At 40.8% G+C, this 23,120-nt stretch overlaps 1 protein-coding gene across 1 annotated transcript in view; it reads right to left on the bottom strand.

The window, feature by feature from the left end:
* The window catches only part of thsd7aa (thrombospondin, type I, domain containing 7Aa), a 414,658-nt gene that overhangs the window by 180,577 nt on the left and 210,961 nt on the right, over positions 1-23,120 (bottom strand). Inside the window, exon 3 of the mRNA XM_069913740.1 lies at positions 16,890-17,138. Coding sequence (XP_069769841.1) covers positions 16,890-17,138 — 249 coding nt within the window. The remainder of the gene's footprint in view (positions 1-16,889; positions 17,139-23,120) is intronic.

The raw sequence follows: 23,120 nt of genomic DNA on the forward strand, positions 1-23,120 counted from the left end.
ACTTGAAGGCTGTCTGTAAGGACTTTGCATGTTTTCCCCATGTCTGTGACAGTTTCTTCCACATGTTATGATTTCTTCCCACCCTTCAAAGACATATGGGGATTGTTGGTTAATTAGAGTATTGGGGGGGGGGGTGCATGGACCCATGGGCTAGAAGGGCCTGTTACCATGCTCTATGTCTAAAGTTTGTTTGTTGTAAAGGCATACAAAGAGGTACCACTAGTCCAGCATCCCTACCAAGAAAAGAATGAGAAGCAAAAGAGAGTCCCTTCAGAGGCTCAAGTGTCCATGGATCCCACACTTTTTAAAATGTCACCGCCTCCTGCATTCCTGCAACTTCTGTAACCACACTGTTCCAGCAGTGAACCTGAGTTCCAGACCTCTTCATCTTTCTAAACTCCAATGAATATTGTTCCAGATCACTCATTCTTTCCTCATAAGCTAACCCCTTCTTTCCTGGAATCAACCTGGTGAATGTCCTCTGCATCATCTCCAAAACCAGTGTATCTTTTTTTCTACTGAGAGGAACCAGAGTTGGGACAGTACTTCAGGTGAAGCCTCACCAGTACTCTGTACAGGTGTGGCAGAACGTCATTACTCTTGCATTCAATCTCTCTAGTAATGAAGACTAACATTCCACTTGGCTTCTTAATTACCTGCTACATCTGCAGACTATTTTTTTGTATTTCACCCACAAGTACTCCCAGGTCTCTCTGCCCAACAGCATCTTGCAAATCTTCACCATTTAAACCATTTCTCTGTACCTCAGCACATGTGACTCTAAATTTAAATTTGAACCTTGAACTTGAAGGCATTCCCAGTCTTTTTTGGCTCTCGATACACTTTGCTTACTGTCAGATCGTTCAGTGCTACCATCATTCAATTTCCATCCTTCACACTGCAGTCAATTTCCCCGAGACTAACTAGGAGCATGTTATTGATAATGAGATGATGCAGCAAATGGCTGCCATCCAACCGTTCCACAGACTTCAAAGACCAGTGTTTGCATTTTAGTAAACTTGGGTATCCACATGGTGCATGCATTCTCACTGCAGTGAACTGAATTGGCTTTCAATAACTCTTTTCCTCAAAAAGAAAATGCTGAGCACATGAATAAAACCAATGAACAGTTTTAGAGAGTTACAAAATCAAATGTTGGAATCTTTCCACAACTGGACACATTCACTCAAATTCCCTACAGCTCTCAGAAGGTGGCTCAGCGGCATAGTAAGTGCACTGTGATGCCCTTAACCTTTTTATCTGCTTAACTGAGCTTGAAATTTCTGGAGGACATTTCTGGAGATGCAAAACCCAATTAAATTTAAAGTACTGTAATCAGTTCATGGGCAATCTGAACTCTGCAGGTATTTATTTGAAATTGTTTTGTTTACTATAACCTTTTGTGTACGTAATTTTGATATTTTCAAACAACACAAATCATTCCTATAATACAACAATCAAAACATCAGTTCTGCAAATCTTCTTAATATTTAACAAATTTTATATTTACTTTTCCCCTTATAGACTATTCCCTGCCTCTGGCCATACATAATATTCATGCACATGATCCCTTTAATTCTGACAACAATAAAGTGCCTTGAATGATTTACTGTTTTGCTGGTAATAATTACTTTTACCCCTCAGGATATGTTGAATGATTTTTGCAAGTACTTTTGTTACGTTGGCAGTCAGCATGGCCAATTTAAGCTTCAAAAAATGTTGATAATTTCTTAATGTCCATTTGATCGACTTGTTTTATCAGTTGGAAATCAATTGGGCAGAATTGCAGTGCAGGGTCCTTCATTTTAGATATTTGTAGCATTTTTCTGAATGGTCAAAAGTCCCACACAACTTCAGCATATCTTCGAGGGGTGGCCATTTTATTAGAAATAAGGTGCAAATGGTTTTTCTGCTTTCTTAAAAACTGATTTTTTGAAATATTGCAGAGTAAATTCAGTGCCAAATACATGAATCAAATCATGAAAATTTCTCCTCAAAGAAAGCTCTCAAAGCAGTGGTATCATTGAATATGCATATTATCTCTTTGGAAATAAAATTTTTCATCAGCTAGTTTTTGCTGCAGTTGAATCATTTCTTGGTCTTTCATGTGAAACCCCTTGTTCTTCAAAACACAATCTTTTTTATGATTACATTAAAAAAAAACCTTGCTTCAAGATATAAAAGTATCAACTGTTGACTTCAGCTCTGTGGTAATTACAAAACTCCAAAGTGATTAATGTACCACTTGACAATATGTTCAGTGTGCTTTTGCATTTTAAAGATTTCTCCAAAATTTTAATCTCTCTGGAACCTACTTATACGGTCAATGAAAAAAATTACTGGGGCAAATCTGCTCCTGTTACACCCAATGACCATTACGTGCAAACTCTGGAACCACAGGAACCTCGACTGGCTCATTAGCTCAGGTATCTTTAATTACTCAGCAGCATTCAAAGTTGTGATTTTCAGATTTCAGATTTATTGTCAGAGTATATACAAGACATCACATTGATTTGTTTTCCTGTGGGAGAGGCAGAATTATCACTTATTGGTAGTGCACTGGTGGTCAAAAAATAACAGTACTCAACATATACATGTAAACAAATAAAGAAATGTAAACAAACTGATTGTGTAATACAGAGATATTCTTTTTTAAAAGCAATCAATAAAGTCCTGAAATAAGTCCTTGATTGAGTTTGTGTTGAGGAGTCTGATGGTGGAGGGGTAGCTGCTGTTTCTGAACCTGGTGGCATGAGTCTTGTGGCACCTATACCTCTTTCCTGATGACAGCAGTGAGAACAGAGCATATGCTGGGGGATGTGGATCCTTGATTATTGCTGCTGCTCTCTGATGGTAATGTTCCCTATAGATGCTCACAATGGTGGAGATGGTTTTGTCTATGATGTCCTGCACTGCAGGGCTTTATGGTCATATAATGATGCACCTGGTCCGCATTGTTTACACCACACGTCTGTAGAAATTATCCAAGGTTTCTGATGCCATACCAAAGTTATGCCAACTCCTTAGCAAGCAGATGTGCTGACGTGCTTTCTTCATAATGATATTTGTGGGTTGGTCCATGAAAGATCCTCTGAGTTAGTGATTCCCAAGAACTTAAATTTGCTCCCTCTCTCCACCTCTGATTCCCCAATGATCATTGGATCATACACCTCTGGTTTTCTCTCCCTGAAGTCAACAATCAGCTCCTTGCATTTGGTGAGATTGAGTGCGAGGTTGTTGTTGGTGCACCATTCAGCCAAGTTTTCAATCTCACTCCTATACACTGCCTCATCACCCATTTTTATACAACCCATTACAGAGGTATTGTCAGCAAATTTGCAGAATGTGTTGCTGTCGTACCAAGCCACACAGTGGTGGATGTAGAATGAGGCTAAAGCCCAGCCATGTGGTGCTTCAGTAATGATGGAGATTGTGGAAGAGATGTTCTTACCAATCTTCACTTATTGGAAGTGAGGAAATCAAGGATCTAATTGCACACCTGGTTTATATAAATTTTAAGTGCTGATATTTTATGGCCACCTTTATTAACCTCTCACATAAATAGACGCCCTTGGTTTGTAAGTGCCGGTTAGGGATGGCACGATTCGCGCCACCCATTGGTACCAGGATTCGAATCTGGCACTGTTTGCAAGGAGTTTGTACTGTAAGTTCTCCCTCTGTCTGCATGGGGTTTTCCCGGGTCCTCCAGTTTCCTGCTACCATTCGAAATGTACAGGGGTTGTAGGTCGATTGGGTGTAAATGGGTGGCCTGGACTCATGGGCCAGAAGGGCCTGTTACTGTGCTGTAGGTCAAAATTTAATTCATTTAAAAAAATAATTTCTTGTGATTGGGCACAAAGAAAATCTTGTAATTTTTGTATCTATCGTCCATTATAAATTAGTGAGGTACTTATGAGGCTGCAGGTGAAACCTTATATCCTTTGGCATGAGAATAATGTGCCCGGAGGAAGAAAGGCTAGGAGAAAGAGGCACAATGCAGAAATGTAGCATTGTTATATCAAGGGTTGTATTTATTGATCGGTTGAATGCCAATATTAGAATATTTCCAGTTCAACATGATGCATAGTCTCAAACTAAGCGTCCAGGTAAAGGCATTAACTATTCCATAAGCATGGTGCAAGAAATGAATATTAAGTTAGTGAAGTCATACTCAATGAAGGCCATATATGCCCTCGCCCCCCCCCCCACCCAAAGGGGGGCAACAGCACATTTGAGGGTAGCCAAGGACTGAAATCTGGTTGATGTTGCGGTTAGTGCGAAACTGTTACAGTGCCAGTGATCGGAATCTGGTTTTGAATCCCTCACTATCTGTAAGGTGTTTGTACCCTGGGTCTGCATGAGTTTTCTCTGGGGGCTCCAGTTTTCTCTCACTGTTCAAAGCGTACTGGGGGTGCAGTTAATTGGGTGTAAATTGGGTGGCACAGACACATGGGCAAAACAACTTCTCACCGTGCTGTATGTCTAAATTTAAATTTAAAATGTTTATGTTTTCATATCTTTGAGTTTCAGAATCAGGACCATTGGCATGAACGTGTCACAAAATTTGTTGCATTGGGGCAGATGCAAAATTGTCAAAAATTACAGTTATATAAATATTATATTTAAAAATAAATAATGAGGGCATAAAGCGAAAAAAGAGTGAGATACTGTCTATAGGTTAATTGATCATTCAGATATCTGATGGCAGAGGGGAAGAAGCTATTTTTGTAACATTAGTTGTATGTCTTCAGGCTCCTGTATTCCTTTCCTGATAGAGCAGTGAGAAAAGGGCATAGCCTGGGTGGTGAAGGTCCTTGATGATAGGGGCTACTTTCTTGAGACATCGCTTCTTAAAGATATCCTTAATAGAGTGAAGACTAATGCCCATGATGGCGCTGGCCGAATTTACAACCCTCTGTAGTCTTTACCTGTCTTGTGCATTGGCACCTCCATATAAGACAGCGATGCAACCTGTCAGAATACTCTCCATGATACACCTGAAGAAATTTGCAAGTGTCTTTGGTGACAGACCAAAACCTGCTCAAACACCTAATGATATATAGCTGCTGGCAAACCTTCTTCTTGATTGCATCAACATGGAGGTCCCAGGATAGATCTTAAGAGATGTTGTCACACAGGAATTTGAACTTCAGTTACCTTCTCCACTGTTGATCCCTTGATGAAGACAGGTTTGTGTTCTCTTGGTCTCCCCTTCCTGAAGTCCTCAGTCAATTCTTCAGTTTTGTTAATGTTGTGTGCAAGGTTGTTGCTGTGACACCACTCAACCTTACTGATCTATCTCACTCTTGAACGCTTCCTCATTGCCGTCTGCGATGATGCCAACAATTGTGGTATCCACAGCAAATTTATAGATGGCACTTGACAATGAAGAGTCAAGGATCCAGCTGCAGAGGGAGGTGCAAAGGCCTAGGTTTTAAAGCTTGCTGACCAGTACTGAGGGGCTGATGGTGTTGCAAGCTGAGCTGTAAGCAATGAAAAGCAGCCTGATGGAAGTATTGCTGTTGTCCAGGTGATTCAGGGCTGCGAGGAGAGCCAGTGAGATTGCATCTGCTGTGGAATGATTATGGTGGTAGGCAAATTGCTGTGGTCTGTGTCTTTACTTAAGATAATTCTGGCCGTGACCAACCCCTTAAAGCATTTCATCACAATAGATGTGAGTGCTACTGGCCGATACTCATTGAGGCAGGTTACTCTGTTCTTCTTGTACATTATTACGACTGATGTTCTTTTGAAGCAGGTGGGAACCTCCGACTGCATCAGTGAGAAATTGAAAATGTCTTTGAACACTCCAGCTAGTTGGTTGGCACAGATATTCAGTAACCTGCCAAGTACACCATATTGCAAGGGTTCGACCTCCTGAAATATATTCTGACGTTGGCCTCTGCGACAGATATCACAGGGTCACCAGCTTTTTAGGCCTCTAAGGACTCATTGTGTACAAACCATTGCACTCTTAGAATTTTTTTTGTAATATATATGTTCACATTTTCTTCTGTCCTACATTTCCTAGAAATCACAAGTCACAGCTCAGAGTAAAAGCCTTGTTCTCTTTTCACCTCACGTACCATAAATATTTTTGATGATTTTTATTTAATCTGTGGGAGCGAAGTATGGTAGAATCCAATGAAATGTGACAATTATTTTTGTGCTGAATGACTGAATTAAGGTCTAAATGCAATTGAAAAAAAATGTGCTCAGGTTTATGAAAGAACAAACTGTCAATGGAGACAGAACACTAGGCTCAATCCTTGGATTATCTATTGTAAGCAATGATATAAATTAGATTTATAGACTTGGGAATTCAGAAGAATGAGGGGATGTTTTATTTATGGTTGTATGGTTCCTGGGGTTTGACTGAGTAAATGTTGAAATGTTTCCATGAAGTAGAGAATCTTGAATGATGGAGAAAAATTGCAAAATTTGGGGACAGTCTTTCAAAGCTGAAATGCACCATTTCATCTTCTTGTGGAGAGAGCAACAATCTTAGGAATTCTCTGTTTCAGAACGTAGTGAACTAGATCACTTGAGGTTTGTAAAGAGGAAGTTGGTACATTTTTGAAAGATCAGGGATTTGAGAGCTAAGAGGAACTGGCACAGAGGAGACCAGATGTGGGGAGCAGAATCAGCTTTGTTCATATAAAATGGAGTGAGAGGTTTGAGGGGCTGAGAAGCCCAATCCTATTCTCAGTTTCTTATGTTCATAATTTATATAAAGTGACCTTGGCACAGATTTTGCAAAGGCTAAACCATTTTTTCCCACCTAATTGACAGCAATTTGGACGGCAACTTTGGATATCAACAACTTGCTTGATTCACCCATGTAAAAAAGTTTGCAGAGTTAAAAACAAGTCCTGAACTTTCAAAAGATGCAATCACTGAGCTGCATGAACATATTCATGGTGAAATCTTTCAAAACTAGATCAATGCCAGATAATTGGTTCCTTCTACTCAGCCCTGAAACACACATAAAAAAAGAACTGCTGATACTGGAAACAAAGAGAAATTGAAGGGATTCAGCAGGTCAGGCAGCCATGGGAAGAAATCGTCAGTTGATGTTCCAGGGGTTGGGACCATTTCTTGAATTGAAGAGGGGAGGGGTGATATTGTATATCAAAGGGGAGGAATGGAGAAGCTGGGAAGGAGCTAACACCTGATAGGGTATTGGACACAAGGTGGGAGAGGAGGAGGGACAAGTAAAATGAAAGATTGCTCGGCTTGGGGAGAAGGTTAGAGTGAAAAGTAAGAATGGGAGTAAGAAAAAGAGATGCCTATAGAGTTCCAGAAGAGAGGCGATGCTTGCTCCCTGATCTGCATTAACTGAGCTTTAATTTGCTAGGTATAAACATCTCCAGTGACTTGTCTGTTCCATCCATGTCAATACAATGGCCAAGAAAGTGCATCAGCTCTCTACTTCCCTAGAAGTTTGAGGAAATCTGTTTCAGGTGATCTGCAACCCTTAATACCCTACAGGCACACCATTGAAAATATCTCATCAGGTGCAGGGACTGCTCCATTCAAAACTGCAAGAAACTACAGAGGGTTGACAACTCCGCTCAGGTCATCTGATATAGCCCCCTAACTTCCATGGACTCTGCCTATAATTCCCGCTGCCTTGGAAAAACAGCCAACTGATTGAAACATTCACTTCACACTAAAAAATCTCTAATTTCTCCCATCAGGAAGAAGATGCAAGGACACATTCTTTCTTGTGGTTCTGAGCAACATGAACAAACCTCAAAATAATAAAATTACATTGCCTTTGCACCATTCAAATTGGGGTTCATTCTGTAACACTGCACTTTTGTACTTTTAAATTGTGTCCTGCTTGTTGCATTAAGTACGAAATGCCTACTGGACTGCTCGCAAAAGAACCTCTAGATCTGGGGTAATAAACTTGAACTTGACTGTGTTTGCTCTGCCTGAAGGAGGTGGGGTGAGAGTGAGAGTACAATAGAGAAGCTGCAGAGAAGGGCTATATCTTTGAATCCGAAAGGTCAGTCAGACATTTCCTTATGAAATATTAATGAAGTGAATATCTTATTTCAGACAATCTGCTAGTTTTAAGTGCTATTTGAAATTTATTTCACTAATCACATTGAAGATGGAAACTGTTGTGAACTCACATCTCCAATGTAACATAGTTATTAGGTAACTGTACCACTCACAATGTATATTTATCTATCTTTGGTGGTACACCATTAGGCAGGTGAACCGGCCTCGCTTGTCACGCACATGGCGGGGCAGCCAGCCAAAATGGCGCCGTCGGGGTTTCCTCCCGAATTTGGCACCAGGCTTAGAAACCAGTGCTTGGCGACCCACATGATGCCCCGGTGAAGTCAGGGCCCCCCAGCACGGTTTTCACCAGGTCCGGACTGGGAGTATAAGACCAGCCAGGCAGCCTTCAATAAATCAGTTTTTGCTCACTGAACTCAACCCATCTGGTTGTGCGATCTTACAGTTAGCAGTGTACCCTCCACTACAATTGGTGACCCTGACAGGTTCAAACATTTTTGAACCCAACATGAACGACCCTTCAATCAACGCTACAGCCATCAAGCTTCCTGACTTCTGGGTTCAGGAGCCGGAGACCTGGTTCATCCAAGCAGAGGCTTAGTTTCACCTCCACCAGGTTTCATCGGAATCGACTAAGTTTTACCAAGTGGTCGCCGCCCTGGACCAGGCCACCGCCAAATGAGTGCTGCACCTCGTTCAGCACCCACCTGCGGAAGATAAGTATGGGACCATCAAGTGGGTGCTCACCGGCTCCCTCAGCCTCTCCAGGCACCAGCATGCTGCTCAGATCCTGCGCCTCGACTCCTTGGGGTACAGAACTCCAATCGAGTTGATGGACGAGATGCTTGTGCTCATGGGTGATCACACCAACTGCCCACTCTTCGAGTGTACCTTCCTCGACCATCTGCCTGAAGACATCCGGCCGTTACTGTCCCAGGAGAGCTTCGCTGACCCTAGGAAGGTCACTCAAAAGGTTCAGGAGCTATGGCTCGAACGATTCCTGGAGGGCTCAGCAGTCCAGCAGGCTACGAGTCACGGGCATGACCACACCAAGCCTTCCTGTAGCGCTGCAGTGGAACACCCAGCCCCTGCAGGGGTCTCAAAGAGCATAGCCAGAAGCAAGCCATCCACTTCAGTCCTCTGCTTCTTCCACCAGCGCTGGGGAGCCAAGGCTCGGAAGTATCGTCAGCCCTGCTCGTTCCAGGGAAATGAGCAGGCCGATCATTGTTAATGGATGCGGCGGCTGGCCAAGAACACAGCCTTCTCTACCTGTGGAATTCAGTCAGCTGCCGACGCTTTCTCATCGACACCGGGGTCCAGATCAGCGTCATTCTGGCCACAGCCATCGAGTCCAGGAACCGGCCTTGAGGACCTCCCCTCCATACAGCCAATTCAATGGAGATCCAAACGTATGGAGACAAGACTGTCCACCTCCAGATCAGGCAGCAAAAGTTCTCGTGGAGGTTCACCATTTCGTCCCTCCCAACCGCCAACCTGGTGTCGACTTCCTCCTCGCCCATGGACTTCAGGTCAACATTCGAGGTAGGTGACTGGTAGATGCCCATACCTTCCAATCCGTTTGCCTCAACGCCTCCCACACTGAGCAGCCGCAGATGACCATGGTCAGCACGCCCAAGGACGAGTTTCGGCGTATCCTGGACGAGTTCCCGTCCCTCCTCAAGCTGCAGTTCTCTGCCGCCTCACCACGCCACGGGGTGTTTCATTACATCCCCACCCAAGGCTCGCCGGTTTATGCCAAGGCATGCTGGCTCCCACCTGATAAGGTCCAGATAGCGAAGGAAGAGTTCTCACATCTGCAGGAGCTGGGGATCATTTGACGCTCTGACGGTCCTTGGGCTTCACCATTCCACCTGGTCCTGAAAGCCTCTGGCTGCAGGCACCCCTGTGGAGATTATCGATGGCTTAACAATGCAACAATACCTAACCATTACCCGATCCCTCACATCCAGGACTTTACAACCAACCTGCATGGTGCGAGGGTATACTCTAAGGTCGACATGGTGCGCGGGTATCACCAAATCCCAGTGCACCTCAAGGACATACCAAAAATGCCATCATCACCCAGTTCGGCTTTTTCGAGTTCCTACGCATCCTGTTCGGGCTCAAGCATGCCGCCCAGACCTTCCAGCATCTTATGGATATAGTGGGCAGGAATTTGAATTTTGCATTCATTTACCTGGGTGACATTCTTGTCGGCAGCAGAGACCGGGCACAACACAAGTTTCACCTGCACACACTTTTCTCCCGACTGGCCGACTTCGGCCTAATGATCAATCCGGCCAAATTCCAGTTCGGGAAAGAGTCCATGCAGTTCCTGGGCCATACCATCATGGCCGAAGGAGCTACACCTGCCACTACGAAGGTTGCTGCACTCAGGGAGTTCCCACACCTGGACAACCTCAAGGGGCTACAGGAGATGGCGGGTATGGTCAATTTCTATAACCACTTCATTCCAGGCACTGAGCGCATCATGAGAGCCTCATCATGGCCAAAGACAAGACACTCACCTGGACTCCAGAGGCCAGCAGGGCATTCGAAGCCATGAAATATGCCCTCGCAAAGGCTACCCTGCTCATCCACCCATGCACCGACCTGCATATGGCACTCTCCGTCAATGCCTCTGCCACAGCTATCGGCGCCATCCTGGAGCAGCAGGTGAACAGACAGTGGAAACCACTGACATTCTTTAGCCGACTTCTTCACCCGCCAGAGCGCAAGTATAGCGCTTTTGATCGTGAGTTGCTGGGCATGTACCTGGCGGTGCGTTATTTCTGCTATTTCTTGGAGGGCAGGCTTTTCACCATATTAACCGACCACACACCCCTCACTCAGGTGCTTGCTATGGCAAGAGATCCCTGGTCGGCCCGCCAACAGCATCACCTTTCCTTCGTGTTGGAATTCACCACCGACATTTGGCACAAGGCGGGGAAAGACAACGTGGTCGCCGACGCACTCTCATGACTGGCTATTTGCGTGCTGACACCCGGCCTCGACCTCGACCAGCTCGCCCGGGAAAAGAAGTCCAATGAGAAGACGTGGGCATTCAGGACTGCCATCATGGGCCTGCAGTTCCAGGACCTCCCGACTCCTCAAGGTGAGGGCACCATCCTGTGCGATATCTCCATGGGCACCCTGCGACCAGAGGTTCCCCAGCAGTGGTGCAGGCAAGTCTTCCACCCTATCCATGACCTTTCCCACCCTTCCATCAGGTCCACGGTCCATATGGTGGCAGAATGTTTCATCCGGCTTGGGCTTCGGAATTCGGAAGCAGATTGCGGACTGGGCCAGAACCTACACCCATTGCCAACTTTCCAAGGTACACCAGCACACCAGAGCGCCTGTACAAGATTTCAAACACGTCAGGGAATGGTTCAGCCACATACATGTGGACAACGTCGGACCCTTACCCGTTTGCCAAGGTAACCATTACCTTTTCACAGTGGTAGACCGCACCACTCATTGGCCTGAGGTGATCCCGATGCCAGATGCCTCCACGGACTCCTGTTCCCGAGCACTTTTGAACAGTTGGGTTGCCCAGTTCAGCATCCCGAACCAGCTCACTAGTGATCGGGGCACCCAGTTCACCTCTGTGCTCTGGGCACAGCTCGCCAACAGGCTGGGGATTGAGCTACATCACACCATGGCCTATCACCCACAGTCCAATGGACTAGTCGAGCGATTGCACTGCTACCTTAAATTGGCAATTATGGCCCACCTCACCAGCCCCGACTGGGTGGACAAGCTGCCTTGGGGGCTCCTGGGCATCCACTCGACACCCAAAGAAGACCTACAGGTGTCATCAGCTGGGCTGGTCTAGGGCTGAGCTAGCCCTACCCGGTAAGTTCGTCAACACCCCTCACAACCCCCAGCAGTCACCGCACCGTCTACTTCCCCATCTCCGGACCCAGTTGGACTCCTTCACACCCCCACCTCCGCCCAGACATGGCACAAGGGCCTCGTACGTCCCCAGCGAGTTGTACTCCGCAGAGTACGTTTTTATCAGGCAGGGCCTGTCCACAGCACCTCTACAAAGACATACAAAGGGCCGTACAAAGTCATCCAGCGTTCAGGATCCACTTTCACACTGGACATCGGGGGTAAGAGGGAACTATTTATGGTGAACTGGTTAAAGCCAGCCCACCTTGACCCCACTGAGCCAGTAGTTGTGGCCCAACCCAAGAAGTAAGGCCGCCCAGCAAAAAAGCACATTGGCATTGGCTCTGGGGGGGCTGTGTGGCGGTATGCCATTAGGCAGGTGAACCAACCCCGTTTGTCACGCACGCGGCGGGGCAGCCGGCCAAAATGGCGCCGTTGGGGGATTCCTCCCGACCTCAGCACTGGGCTCAGAAGCCCGTGCTTGGTGACCCACGTGATTCCCCGGTGACGTCAGGGCCACCCAGCACGGTTCTCAGCCAGGTCCGGGCTGGGAGTATAAGACTAGCCAGGCAGTCTGCAATAAATCAGTTTTTGCTCACTGAACTCAACCCGTCTGGTTGTGTGATCTTTCAGTTAGCAGTGTGGCCGCCACTACATATATATGTTTGTCTGTTGATCTATTTATCTATGTATTTTTGGATTTATTTATGTATTTATCTATTTATTTATGGGTCTAAAGGTTGTCATAATGGAAGGGTGGTAGTGGGGACAAGTTCCCATTGCTCTTCATGGCGTGCATCTCAAACAGCCTCTGACAACCAAGCCCAACCTCTGGCCTTCATGTGTGCCATCGTTCTTATGCCCATGGAGCTGTTCTCACTGACAGGAGAAGAGGCAAACGCAATATAACTGGCGCCTTGAAACCAGTTGCTCCGGGCAAATGGGGCTCACTAACCACGGAAGGTAACTCATCTAGGAGAGCGAAAACTCCAATTTCAAACCTCTATTGCCTTGTGGCCATACCCGCTTACAGGAAAGGCTTTGGAAGTAAACTCTGAAGAAAAATCCAAAGTCGGAATCCCGAAAGCCGCTGACTGCTGTACCCAGCACCAGCATGGCAACTCCTGCAATACTGCTGGCAAGAAGCTATATCGACTTTCATTATTCCTTTGGACTTGTCATTAGCATGGACTACCCATGGTCAATCACAACCGATGAGGCCACATCACACATCATATTTATTTATGTGTCTATTGATTTTTTTTTTCTATTTATACATCCACTTATGGATATCCAGAGCTGAAAAAAAAAACCTCTGCAGTAAAGTGAAACTTTATTGTAAATACATTATGGTGTAACTTATGCATTCTATTGAATATGCAAACAAAACCAAAGAATCAAGATATTAATATGCAAGACATGTTGAATTCATGAATAAAACAGTACATTCATGAGGAGTAATTATTCTCAATTTCTAAAACAGAAAACCATCTACTTCAAAGCGTGCTTCATGTTTAAATAAATATATTAGGAACTGCTTGATTTATGATTCATTTTGATTTCAAAAACTAACCCATATTCCACTCCACTCTTATTGGCCAGCAACACTAATACACTGCCTGTTTATTTTCATCATTCCTGTGAATATTTTAATTAATGATCAACTAATTACAGTGTTTTAAAACATTTTCTGACTTAACAAAATGTTCCAGATCTGTATTGCTCATAAAGAAAAACTCAACAAAAGCAGTTTGATGAAAATTATTGGAATAAAATAACATTTTTCTGTCATTACATATGGTGGCTGACTTGCTAACTCTTTCTAGAATTTTCTGTTTTTATTTCTGATTTCCATCATCCTGAACTGTGCTGATAAAATTACATCATAAACAGGATCAATTTATAGACATTTGGTTAATAATTATACAAGTGGACAATAAAATAGTGTCAAATATTGTTGGTCTCTGACAGTTTTTGTTTCCAGCTAATATTTCTGTTATAAATAGATAAAATCTACTACATTATTAATTCTATTGATATTGTTATGCATGAACAGCACAAAAAGTAGACAAATCCAATCTGGCTAATTACCATTAAATCTGCTTTTCATTATCAGCAGATTGATAAAAGGCAATATTGAGAGTTCCATTCAGTGGCACCTCTTCCCTAGTGACCCATTCACTTTTTTACTATTGCCTATAATGTGTTCTGTTCCTTACTTCAACCTTAGTCCAATCAGTGATCAATGGGCTGACTTTCAAAGGGGAAAATGAGTGACTATTCATAATGAGTCAGCATCTGCCTTTGTGCCATCAAGGACTTCTTGGAAAACTGAAGTCGACGGACATTAAAAGGAAAAAAAAAATTGATGGATGGAGTCATATCTCACTAAGGAAGATGGTTGTGGATGTTGGGACCTCAATACTGGAGTTTTTCAGTTGCCTCATCAATGCCCTTCCTTCCACCATGTAGTCAGAAGTGGGGTCACTGATGGTCACATAATATTTACTTGCATTCATAACAAATAAAGCAGCTTTTATGTAGCAAAGTCATTGAACATCCTCACTTCTGACTGCATGCTGGAAGGAAGGGCATTGATGAATGGATGGATGATGATGCTGTTAAATGTCAAGAGTAGCTGTTTCTTGTTCAAAATGGCTATTGTCTCGCAATCTATGTGGTCTGAATGTTATTTTAAGGTAATCATCTGAATCAGACATGCAAATATTACAGCTCCACAGCAGTTTGAGGACAAGGTATCCGGCAGCAAAATAATTCATTTCCTGATATCTGAATGTCTTTAATGATAGTGTACAAATCCCAAAACTATCTTATTTCATCCCAATTCTTCCCCAGTTATCTTTTTCTGTGGGCCCACATGTGCTTTCCAATTTAATTAATCTTAGGCCTCTTATTGTTCTGATATTTGTGACACATTAATTTTGTAACATTTGTCACATTCTCTTCTGGAACTGTATATAAGTGAATGTTAACTTTGGGACTGAATTAACCCAACAAAGATTCATCTAAACTGCCACATGACACAAATACTGGAAAAGCTTGGACTGCCCTAGATGAGCTAGCTTGTCATTTTGTTTGCAGGATGTGGGCATACAGTCGTTATTCCTTTGAAATGTTAAATTTGAAGAACACCATATCTTTTCCTCCATAAGACTATGTGTAATTATGAAAATACTCTTGGCTTAGCAGTAGGAGACAGAGGGTGGTCGTGGAAAGTGGCTTTTCAGAGTGGAACCTGTGACAAGTAGAGTGTCATAGGGAAAAATGTTAGGTTCACTGTTGTTCATCATTTATATCAACAATTGGATGACAGTAACATCGCTCGTATAGTGGATAATGAGTGAAGAAGGTTATGAGGACGTGTTTAAGATGAGCAGGGGAAATTTAAAGGAGATGTTTGGGTAAAATTTTCACACAGTAGTTGATTGGAACAGGCTGCCAGTGGTAGCGTTGAAAGCAGATACAATAGTTGCATTTAAGAGGCTTCTAGTCAGGCACATGATTTTGCAGAGCTTTATTTTAAGTTGGCCACTACTTTCAGCCAGACACGTGATCTGAAAGGTCTGTTCATATGGCATACTATTCTATGTTCTACATTATCGAAGATTACAATGGGATCTTGATCAACTGAGTTAATGGGTTGAGAAGTAGCAGATGAAGTTTAATTCAGCTAAGTATGAGGTGTTGGAACTTACTCAGTCAAGCCAGGGCAGGTCTTACACAGTAAGTGGAGATGCTGGAGAGATTTGCAAACAGAACTCAGGATTCTGTGAAAGTGACAACACTGGTAGATAGGGTGGTGAAGAAGGCATAAGCCACATTTTACTTCATTGGTCAGGGTGTTTAAAAGAGTTAGAACATATTTGGAAAGATGTGGGCAAGTTTTTGGAATAAATCATAAAAATACATTTACCATTAACACCTGAGCTTTTTCTTTTGGGAAATATGATTTGGAACTCCAAATGAAGTTGTCAAAATATTAATTTTTTTTAAAGTCACATTGGCAGTGGCCAGGTGATGTATAGCAATTACCTGGAAATCTGAATCCCATCTTAAAATTGATTGTTGGAAGAGGGAGATGCAAAATTGTATTCCTTTAGAAAAGGTAACTTATAATATTAGAAATTAGTATGGTACATACTTAAAAATATGGAAACCATATTTAGATATGACGGGTTTGGATATCTAATGTTTTCTCTTCTACACCCCACCACCATTTTTCTTTTTTTAATCTTATAGGTTGAACCTTATCATGCTGGTTTAATTCTACTATTTTATTAATATACAGTCTTTCTTTTTTTTTGTGTGGGGGGGTGGTAGTTATCACAGAAACTTTGCCCATATATCTGTATTGGTTTTTATTTTACACTTTTTTCTTTCTTTTCGCCTTTATGTACTGTACAACCATTTATTTCTTTTATTCTATTTTGATAATGATAAGCATCATTTGGATACAATTCTATATTATATTGCACTGTACACAAAACTATAAATATATTTTTTTAAAGAGTTAGAACATAATGTTTAACAGAAGTTAACAAGGTCACTTTTGGAATAGTGTACAATTCTGGTTGTTTTGCTGTCAAAGAATGCCATTAAATGAAAGACTATAAAATAAGATTAATGGGAATGTTACAAGGACTAAAAAAAAGGCTATAGTTCCAAAGAGAGGGTGGATAGGCCTAGTCTGGAGATGCAATGAATTAATAGATGGTCCTTGCACCCAATTATACATTCAACATGAACAAAAATAATATGTCTTCCATTTTTTTAACCAGCAAGCTTCTTATATGAAATATTTCAATAATTTAAAATCTGTTTTCATTGTACATCATCACCCTTAATGTGTCAAGTAAACTGTCACTTTTTTTATTCAAATGATCTCTTAACCTTACAGCCATTTTCATGATGGGAGGAATTAGCATGAACAAACTTACGTAGCACAAGGTGGCACGCCTTCTGCTTGCGGAGTGCATGGCTCTTGCTCCTCTAGGGATGAGCAGTCTTTTCCACCACCAACTGGAAACTGGATGATATTTGATGTTCTGGTACGAAATCCTTTCGGAGATGTTGCACTGTAGCAAGTCTTTGAACAAGGGCTCCACTCAGACCATTCTGAGGTTTGACAGTCCCTTGGCATCACACAAGACTGGAAAGTGATTGGCAACTTCTGTTGTGTGCAGAGGCTGATAAAAAAAAGTTTAATCAGTTTGTATATATATATAAATACAGCATACAGTGTGTGTGTGTGTGTGTGTGTGTGTGTGTGTGTGTGTGTGTGTGTGTGTGTGTGTGTGACATAATTTTCCATTCATCTTGCAACATAATTTCCAAAATTTCTGAAAAGTTCAAAGCTACTCATTACAGAACATCAACACATGCACGTTAATTAAGCGACTCGTTCACCATAATATCTTAACTCCTATACTCAATAATTTATGAAGGCCGGATGCAAATTCAATTCTCACCTCCCACACCCTTGAAAAGTTTCATCACCTTTGAAACCATAAACAAAATGATTGGCATGAATGAAACAGCTCCTTAAACTCTATAGCCTAACAGAATTCATGGGCATTTGTCATTTGTTAATTCTCAATTATTAGTGACATTAATGGACAATTGTTTCAAAGAAAAATCTGGCTCAAATTAGGCTGAACAGCTATTTTGAATCTACTTTGAAAAAATACTCAAAATTTCAAAATTTCTCTTTCTCCAACAGATGCAGCTCAACCAGCTGAATTCGTCCAGCAGATTGTAGCTATTGTGAGGCATTTTGTTAAAACTCCCTTTCCATTGTCTTTGGTAATTTGATTAGATGGAAGCCAGTTACAAGTACCAGTAGTCCATACAGCATGCTCTGTTAGTGCACAATGGGTATAACTTTAAAGAACCATTATATCACAGGACAGATACAGATCAGAATGAAACTGGTATCGGTGCTATTTCTCTTCTGGATTAACTCACTAGTTCCACTTCCGAGTCTCTTCCCTAGGGCATTGCAACTTTTCATCATGAAAATCTTTTGCAAGGTATCGCCACATTATTTCAGAATTAACAACTCGGATTCAAACTTGCTGCTGTCTACAAGGAGCACATTTTCCCCATGACCACGTGGTTTCCTCTGAATGCTCCAGTTTCCAACAACCCTCCAAAGCATATGGAGTTCGTAAGTTAATTGGGTGGAATTGGTGGCACAGATTTCATGGGCCAGAAGGGCCTTCTATCATACTCTATTGTTAAAATAATTTTTTTTTTAATAATTTGCTGGCAAGTCATTCCAGTTTATGCAGTTGGTCTGCATTAAAAAAAGTTTTCCTCATGCCATTATGAATTATCTTTCCCTTTATATTAGTCTTCTACTTTTCAACCACTTCTCCAATGGGAACAGCCTTCTACTCTGTCCACACGCTTCATCATTTTATCTACTTTTATCCCATATCCCCTCAGTTTTTACTTTAAGGAAAACAGACCTAGCCTCTCTTCTCTATCCTTGATTCCACATCCAAGGAACTATTTTCATAAATTTCCACTGGTCCCTCCCTAAGGACGTCACGTCCTTCAAATAATGAGATGACCAGAAATAAGTACAATAGGGTCCAGTACAGGTTGGACCATTTTTTTAAATATAAAGATTTAGTATATCTTACCTGCTTTTATGCTCCGTAATTGATTTTATTTTTTTAAGCACTTGTAATCTCTTTCTTTTTCAATCTTTTTATTAATCATATTATAGGTAAAAATACATGAGGAGTAAATAATGAAGAAGGGGGAAAAATTACTATATGACATCAGATGATGGAACATATTGCATTTCAAAACAGTTAATGAATATGTTCTCATCTCCTCAAACTGAAATCTTCAAAATAAAGGGAACATTTTATTACATAAAATCCCATGTAATGTAAAAAAAAATAAAACTGGGCATCCTATCCTGAGAATTTATTAATAAAATTAATTGCCTAGTTTTCACCATCAAAGAGAAAAGAAATAAAGTTAAATATAGTCCAGAAGGGAAAGTAGTTATACTAATTAAGTTATGTGGAAATCATTTATAAAAGGTCACCAAGCTTCTTCAAGTTTAATAGAAGTATCAAATATACAACTCCTAACTTTCTCTAAACTTAAACATGACATAATTTGAGAGAACCATTGAGTCAAAGTAGGTGGATTAGAATCTTTCCATTTAAATAAAATACTTTTTCTAGCTGACAAGGCTACAACCCAATGTGTGGAAGTGGGAATTCATCCCACTTCTGGAACTATCTTCTTCTTCTGTCTATCCATCCCATAAGATGATGATGTTTCCTTTCAGTCAATTTGTGGAGTTTGATATGAGAATACCCCACACCTCAGAAAGGAGCACCGTGTGTGTGAACGGATTTAGGTGAGTAGGGGGTTGAACAGGTCCAGATTGAGAAGACTGAGGCAGACAAGAGAAAACCAAAAAATGAGGGAGATGATTTAAACAAGGGAAAAGAGTGAGGGTGTGGTGTTGCAGGATCAACCAGCACCAAAGCCACCACACAGACCCCTGTCGCTGGGCACTCCACGAAGACTCCTGCAGCCTGCCAAGGCCTCACGGAAGTGACCGCCATCCTATGTAAACACTGTTGGGACTAACTGCCCCGGGGCATTGGCAAGTGAACCGGCGTGGACTTGAAGGGCCGACATGGCCTGTTTCCACACCGTAAACAGTTAATGGTTATATGGTTATATCCCCTCACAGATCCAGTGGCATGGTGAGGTCCAATATGGGTGGGAGAAGTTCTGTTGCAGTGAATGGCCAGACCAAGCTTTGATACAAGGGATGTCCTTTCTGTGCTTCACAGCACATGTTTGCTAGAGGGTTGTTAACCCTACAAGAAGGTTCATCTGTCCTTTTACAGGTTTTTTTTCATCCTGCAGGGTGTCTAGCCACCCTACTCACCAGGCAAGCCTAACCATGCAAAAGGCAGTACTGGGGTATAAGGTACCAGTAGCACTCAAACGAGTGACCTGACCAGGAACTATAGTTCCAAAAAAGAGCAGTCAATGTGATAGGATGCAAACTGATATCCAGTATAGACGACAAAGTCTTAAATCCAATACCTCTCCAACATAGGACATGGCCAAAACATACGAGTTAGAGAAGCCACTTTTGATTTACATCTATCAAAAATAGGTCTAACACTAGAAAAAAAATGGACCAATTTGTCTTTTGACGTATGAGTTCAATCTACCACTTTAAAATGAATCAAACAATGATGACCACATATTGAAAAGATATTAACCAATCCAAAAAATATGCTCCCATGATGTAACTGAAGTTCCTCTTCCCAAGCCCTTTTAATTTTGTCATTAGAATTTGATTACAATCTTAATAACTTATTATAATACCTATTAAACCCTGTGAGAAGGGTTCAAATGAAAAAAAAAAGTATCAACTAAATCTGATTGGTACAATGTTGAAAAGTTAGGCAGTAAGTATTCAGAACATTTCTAATTTGGAAGTATCTAAAAAATATTCGTTATGTATATTATACTTATTGGATAATTGTTTGAAAGACATTAAACTACCATCCATAAACAAATTTGAAAAATAAATGATTCCTTTAACTTTCCAAAAAGAGAAGGCTTGATCAATTATAGACAGTTGAAAAAAATAACTAAAAGAAATGGTACTAGATAAAATAAAATTTTTCAAGTCAAAGAACTTCCGAAATAGAAACTAAATCTGTAATGAATGTTTAAGTTTTGGGTTTAAGATATGTCAACTAATCTTAGAAAGTGTAAAAGGAAGAGCTGCTCCCAACAAAGAGGCTACAGAATCTTTCTGCATGGAATTCAATTCTAAATCTATCCAATAAGGGCATTCAAATGTATCAGAATAGTAGATCTAGAAAATAATACAACAGATGTTAACTGCCCAATAATAGAGTCAAAGAGTAATTAAAGCCATACCACCATCTTTCTTTAATTTCTGCAGATGGAATTTACTCAATCTGGCAATCTTTTTATTCCAAATATGAGAAGATAAGTTAGAGTCAATATTAGCAAAAAAAAATTTTGGAATAAAAACTAGGACTGCTTGAAATAAATACAAAACAATTAGGTATGATTATCATCTTAATAGCATTAATATGACCTATTAAAGATAAAGTCAATGGAGATCATTTAGAAGGAGATTGTTTCACATAATCTATCAGAGGAAGAAAGATAAATTAATATAGATATTTAAATATTTTGGTAATTTTAACCCCAAGATTGGTAAAATGGTTTTTAACCACTCTAAAATGTGTGTGATTGAAAACAGGTACATCCAGAGAAACTACCAGTTTGGGAAAGCAAAGACAACAGTGGAGGAATAGATTTCTCAAGATCTGAAATATATACTAAAAGATCATCTGCATATAAAGATACTTCGTGAATTTTATCTCCTCTATTAATTCCCCAAATGACACTGAAATCCCAAAGTGCTATTGCTAGAGTTCCAAAGCTAAATTAAATAATGAAGGGCAAAGAGGACATCTCTGCTTAGTTCCTTAAAATAAACTGAAAATTTAATATTTTTGATTATTCACAATTACAGCAGTGGCTGGAACTGATAACCAAGTTAATCCAAGAGATAAAACCAGGGCTGAAATAAAAAAATTTCAAAGCTTCAAACAGTTATTCCCATTTCACTCTGTCAAAAGCCTTTTCTGCATCTCATGGCATTACACATTCTGGAGTTTTCAGCAATGGGGGATAAATTATATTAATTAACCTATGGATATTAAAGTGTGAATATAAATTCTTTATAAATCCTGTTTGGTCTATAAAGATCATCCGAGGAAGAATATTTTCCAATCTATTAGCGAAAATTTTGTAAAGAATTTTAGAATCAACATTCATTAATGATATTGGTCTATAAGCACAATTAGGAGGGTCCATATCCTTTTTAGCAATTAGGAAAATTGATGCTTCATAAAATGTCTGTGGTAAGGTTCTAAATAGTTTAGAATCACTAAATACCTTACAAAATTGTGGAGTAAGTATATTAACCAAACATTTTAAAAATTCAGCGGTCAAACCATCTGGACCTGGCACTGTGCCAAACTGAAGGGAGGAAATTGATTTAACAATTTCCATCTCTGAAATGGGTCTTCCAATAAAAATTGATCATTAGGAGAAACTTTAGGGATGTTTAACTGTTGCAGGAATCTACCCAAAGAGAAAGATTTGTCGGGGAACTCAGATTTATATCAATCAGAATAGAATTCCTGAAATGTCTTCTTAATTTCAATATGGTCAAATACAATGCTACCATCTTTTGTTATGAATTTTAGTAATCTGTCTTTTGGCTATGACTGAATTTAATTGACCAACTAATAATTTGCCTAATTTATACTCATGTGCATAAAACTGACTTTTAAGTTTAAGAAGTTGGCTTTCAATAGGGTATGTTAAAATAAATCATGTTGCATTTGAAGTTCTACCCTTTCCTTATAAAGATCAGTATTAGATATCCTTGAATATGATCTATTGATTTCTCTAAGCCTGTTAATAATTCTTCTTTTGTACATTTTCTTAACACATCTGAATAGGAAATTATTTTCCCCGAATGTATGTCTTAAACATATCCCAGACAGTTAAACTTGAAATTTCCTCAGTTAAATTCATTAAGAAACAAATAAGAGGCTTGGCCCTTAATAAAGTTTACTAATTTTTCATCTTGAAGTAAGGTTGAATTAAACTGCCACTGCTGGGCTCCAGAAGTGACATCAGAGAAGGTAAAAGAGAGTTTCAAAGGTGCTTGATCAGAAACAGCAATTGCGTCATAGGCAAAATCCATTACCAAGGAAACTAATCAATTCACAACGAAAAAAAAAATCAATCCTGAAATATTAATAATTAACGTGAAAAAAAAAGAAAATCCTTTATCATTAGGGTGTAGAAAACACCATAAATCAACAAGTCCACAATCTAAACAGCATCGAATTTGAAGAGGATATGTCAATTAAAGGGATAAGGCAGCCGTTTTAGTTTCTGCCCATAAGGAGCATGTATTCATTCAAATTCAGCAGAGAAGCAAACACCTGCCTAAAAAAATTCTGGATCATCAACATTGAGAGCATACATATTAATCAGAGCAAATTTGTGTTAACATGGTGAACCAGTAACTATTAAAAACCTATGATTAGGATCAG

The sequence above is a fragment of the Narcine bancroftii genome, chromosome 1, assembly GCF_036971445.1.
Source record: "Narcine bancroftii isolate sNarBan1 chromosome 1, sNarBan1.hap1, whole genome shotgun sequence".
Taxonomy (NCBI): domain Eukaryota; kingdom Metazoa; phylum Chordata; class Chondrichthyes; order Torpediniformes; family Narcinidae; genus Narcine; species Narcine bancroftii.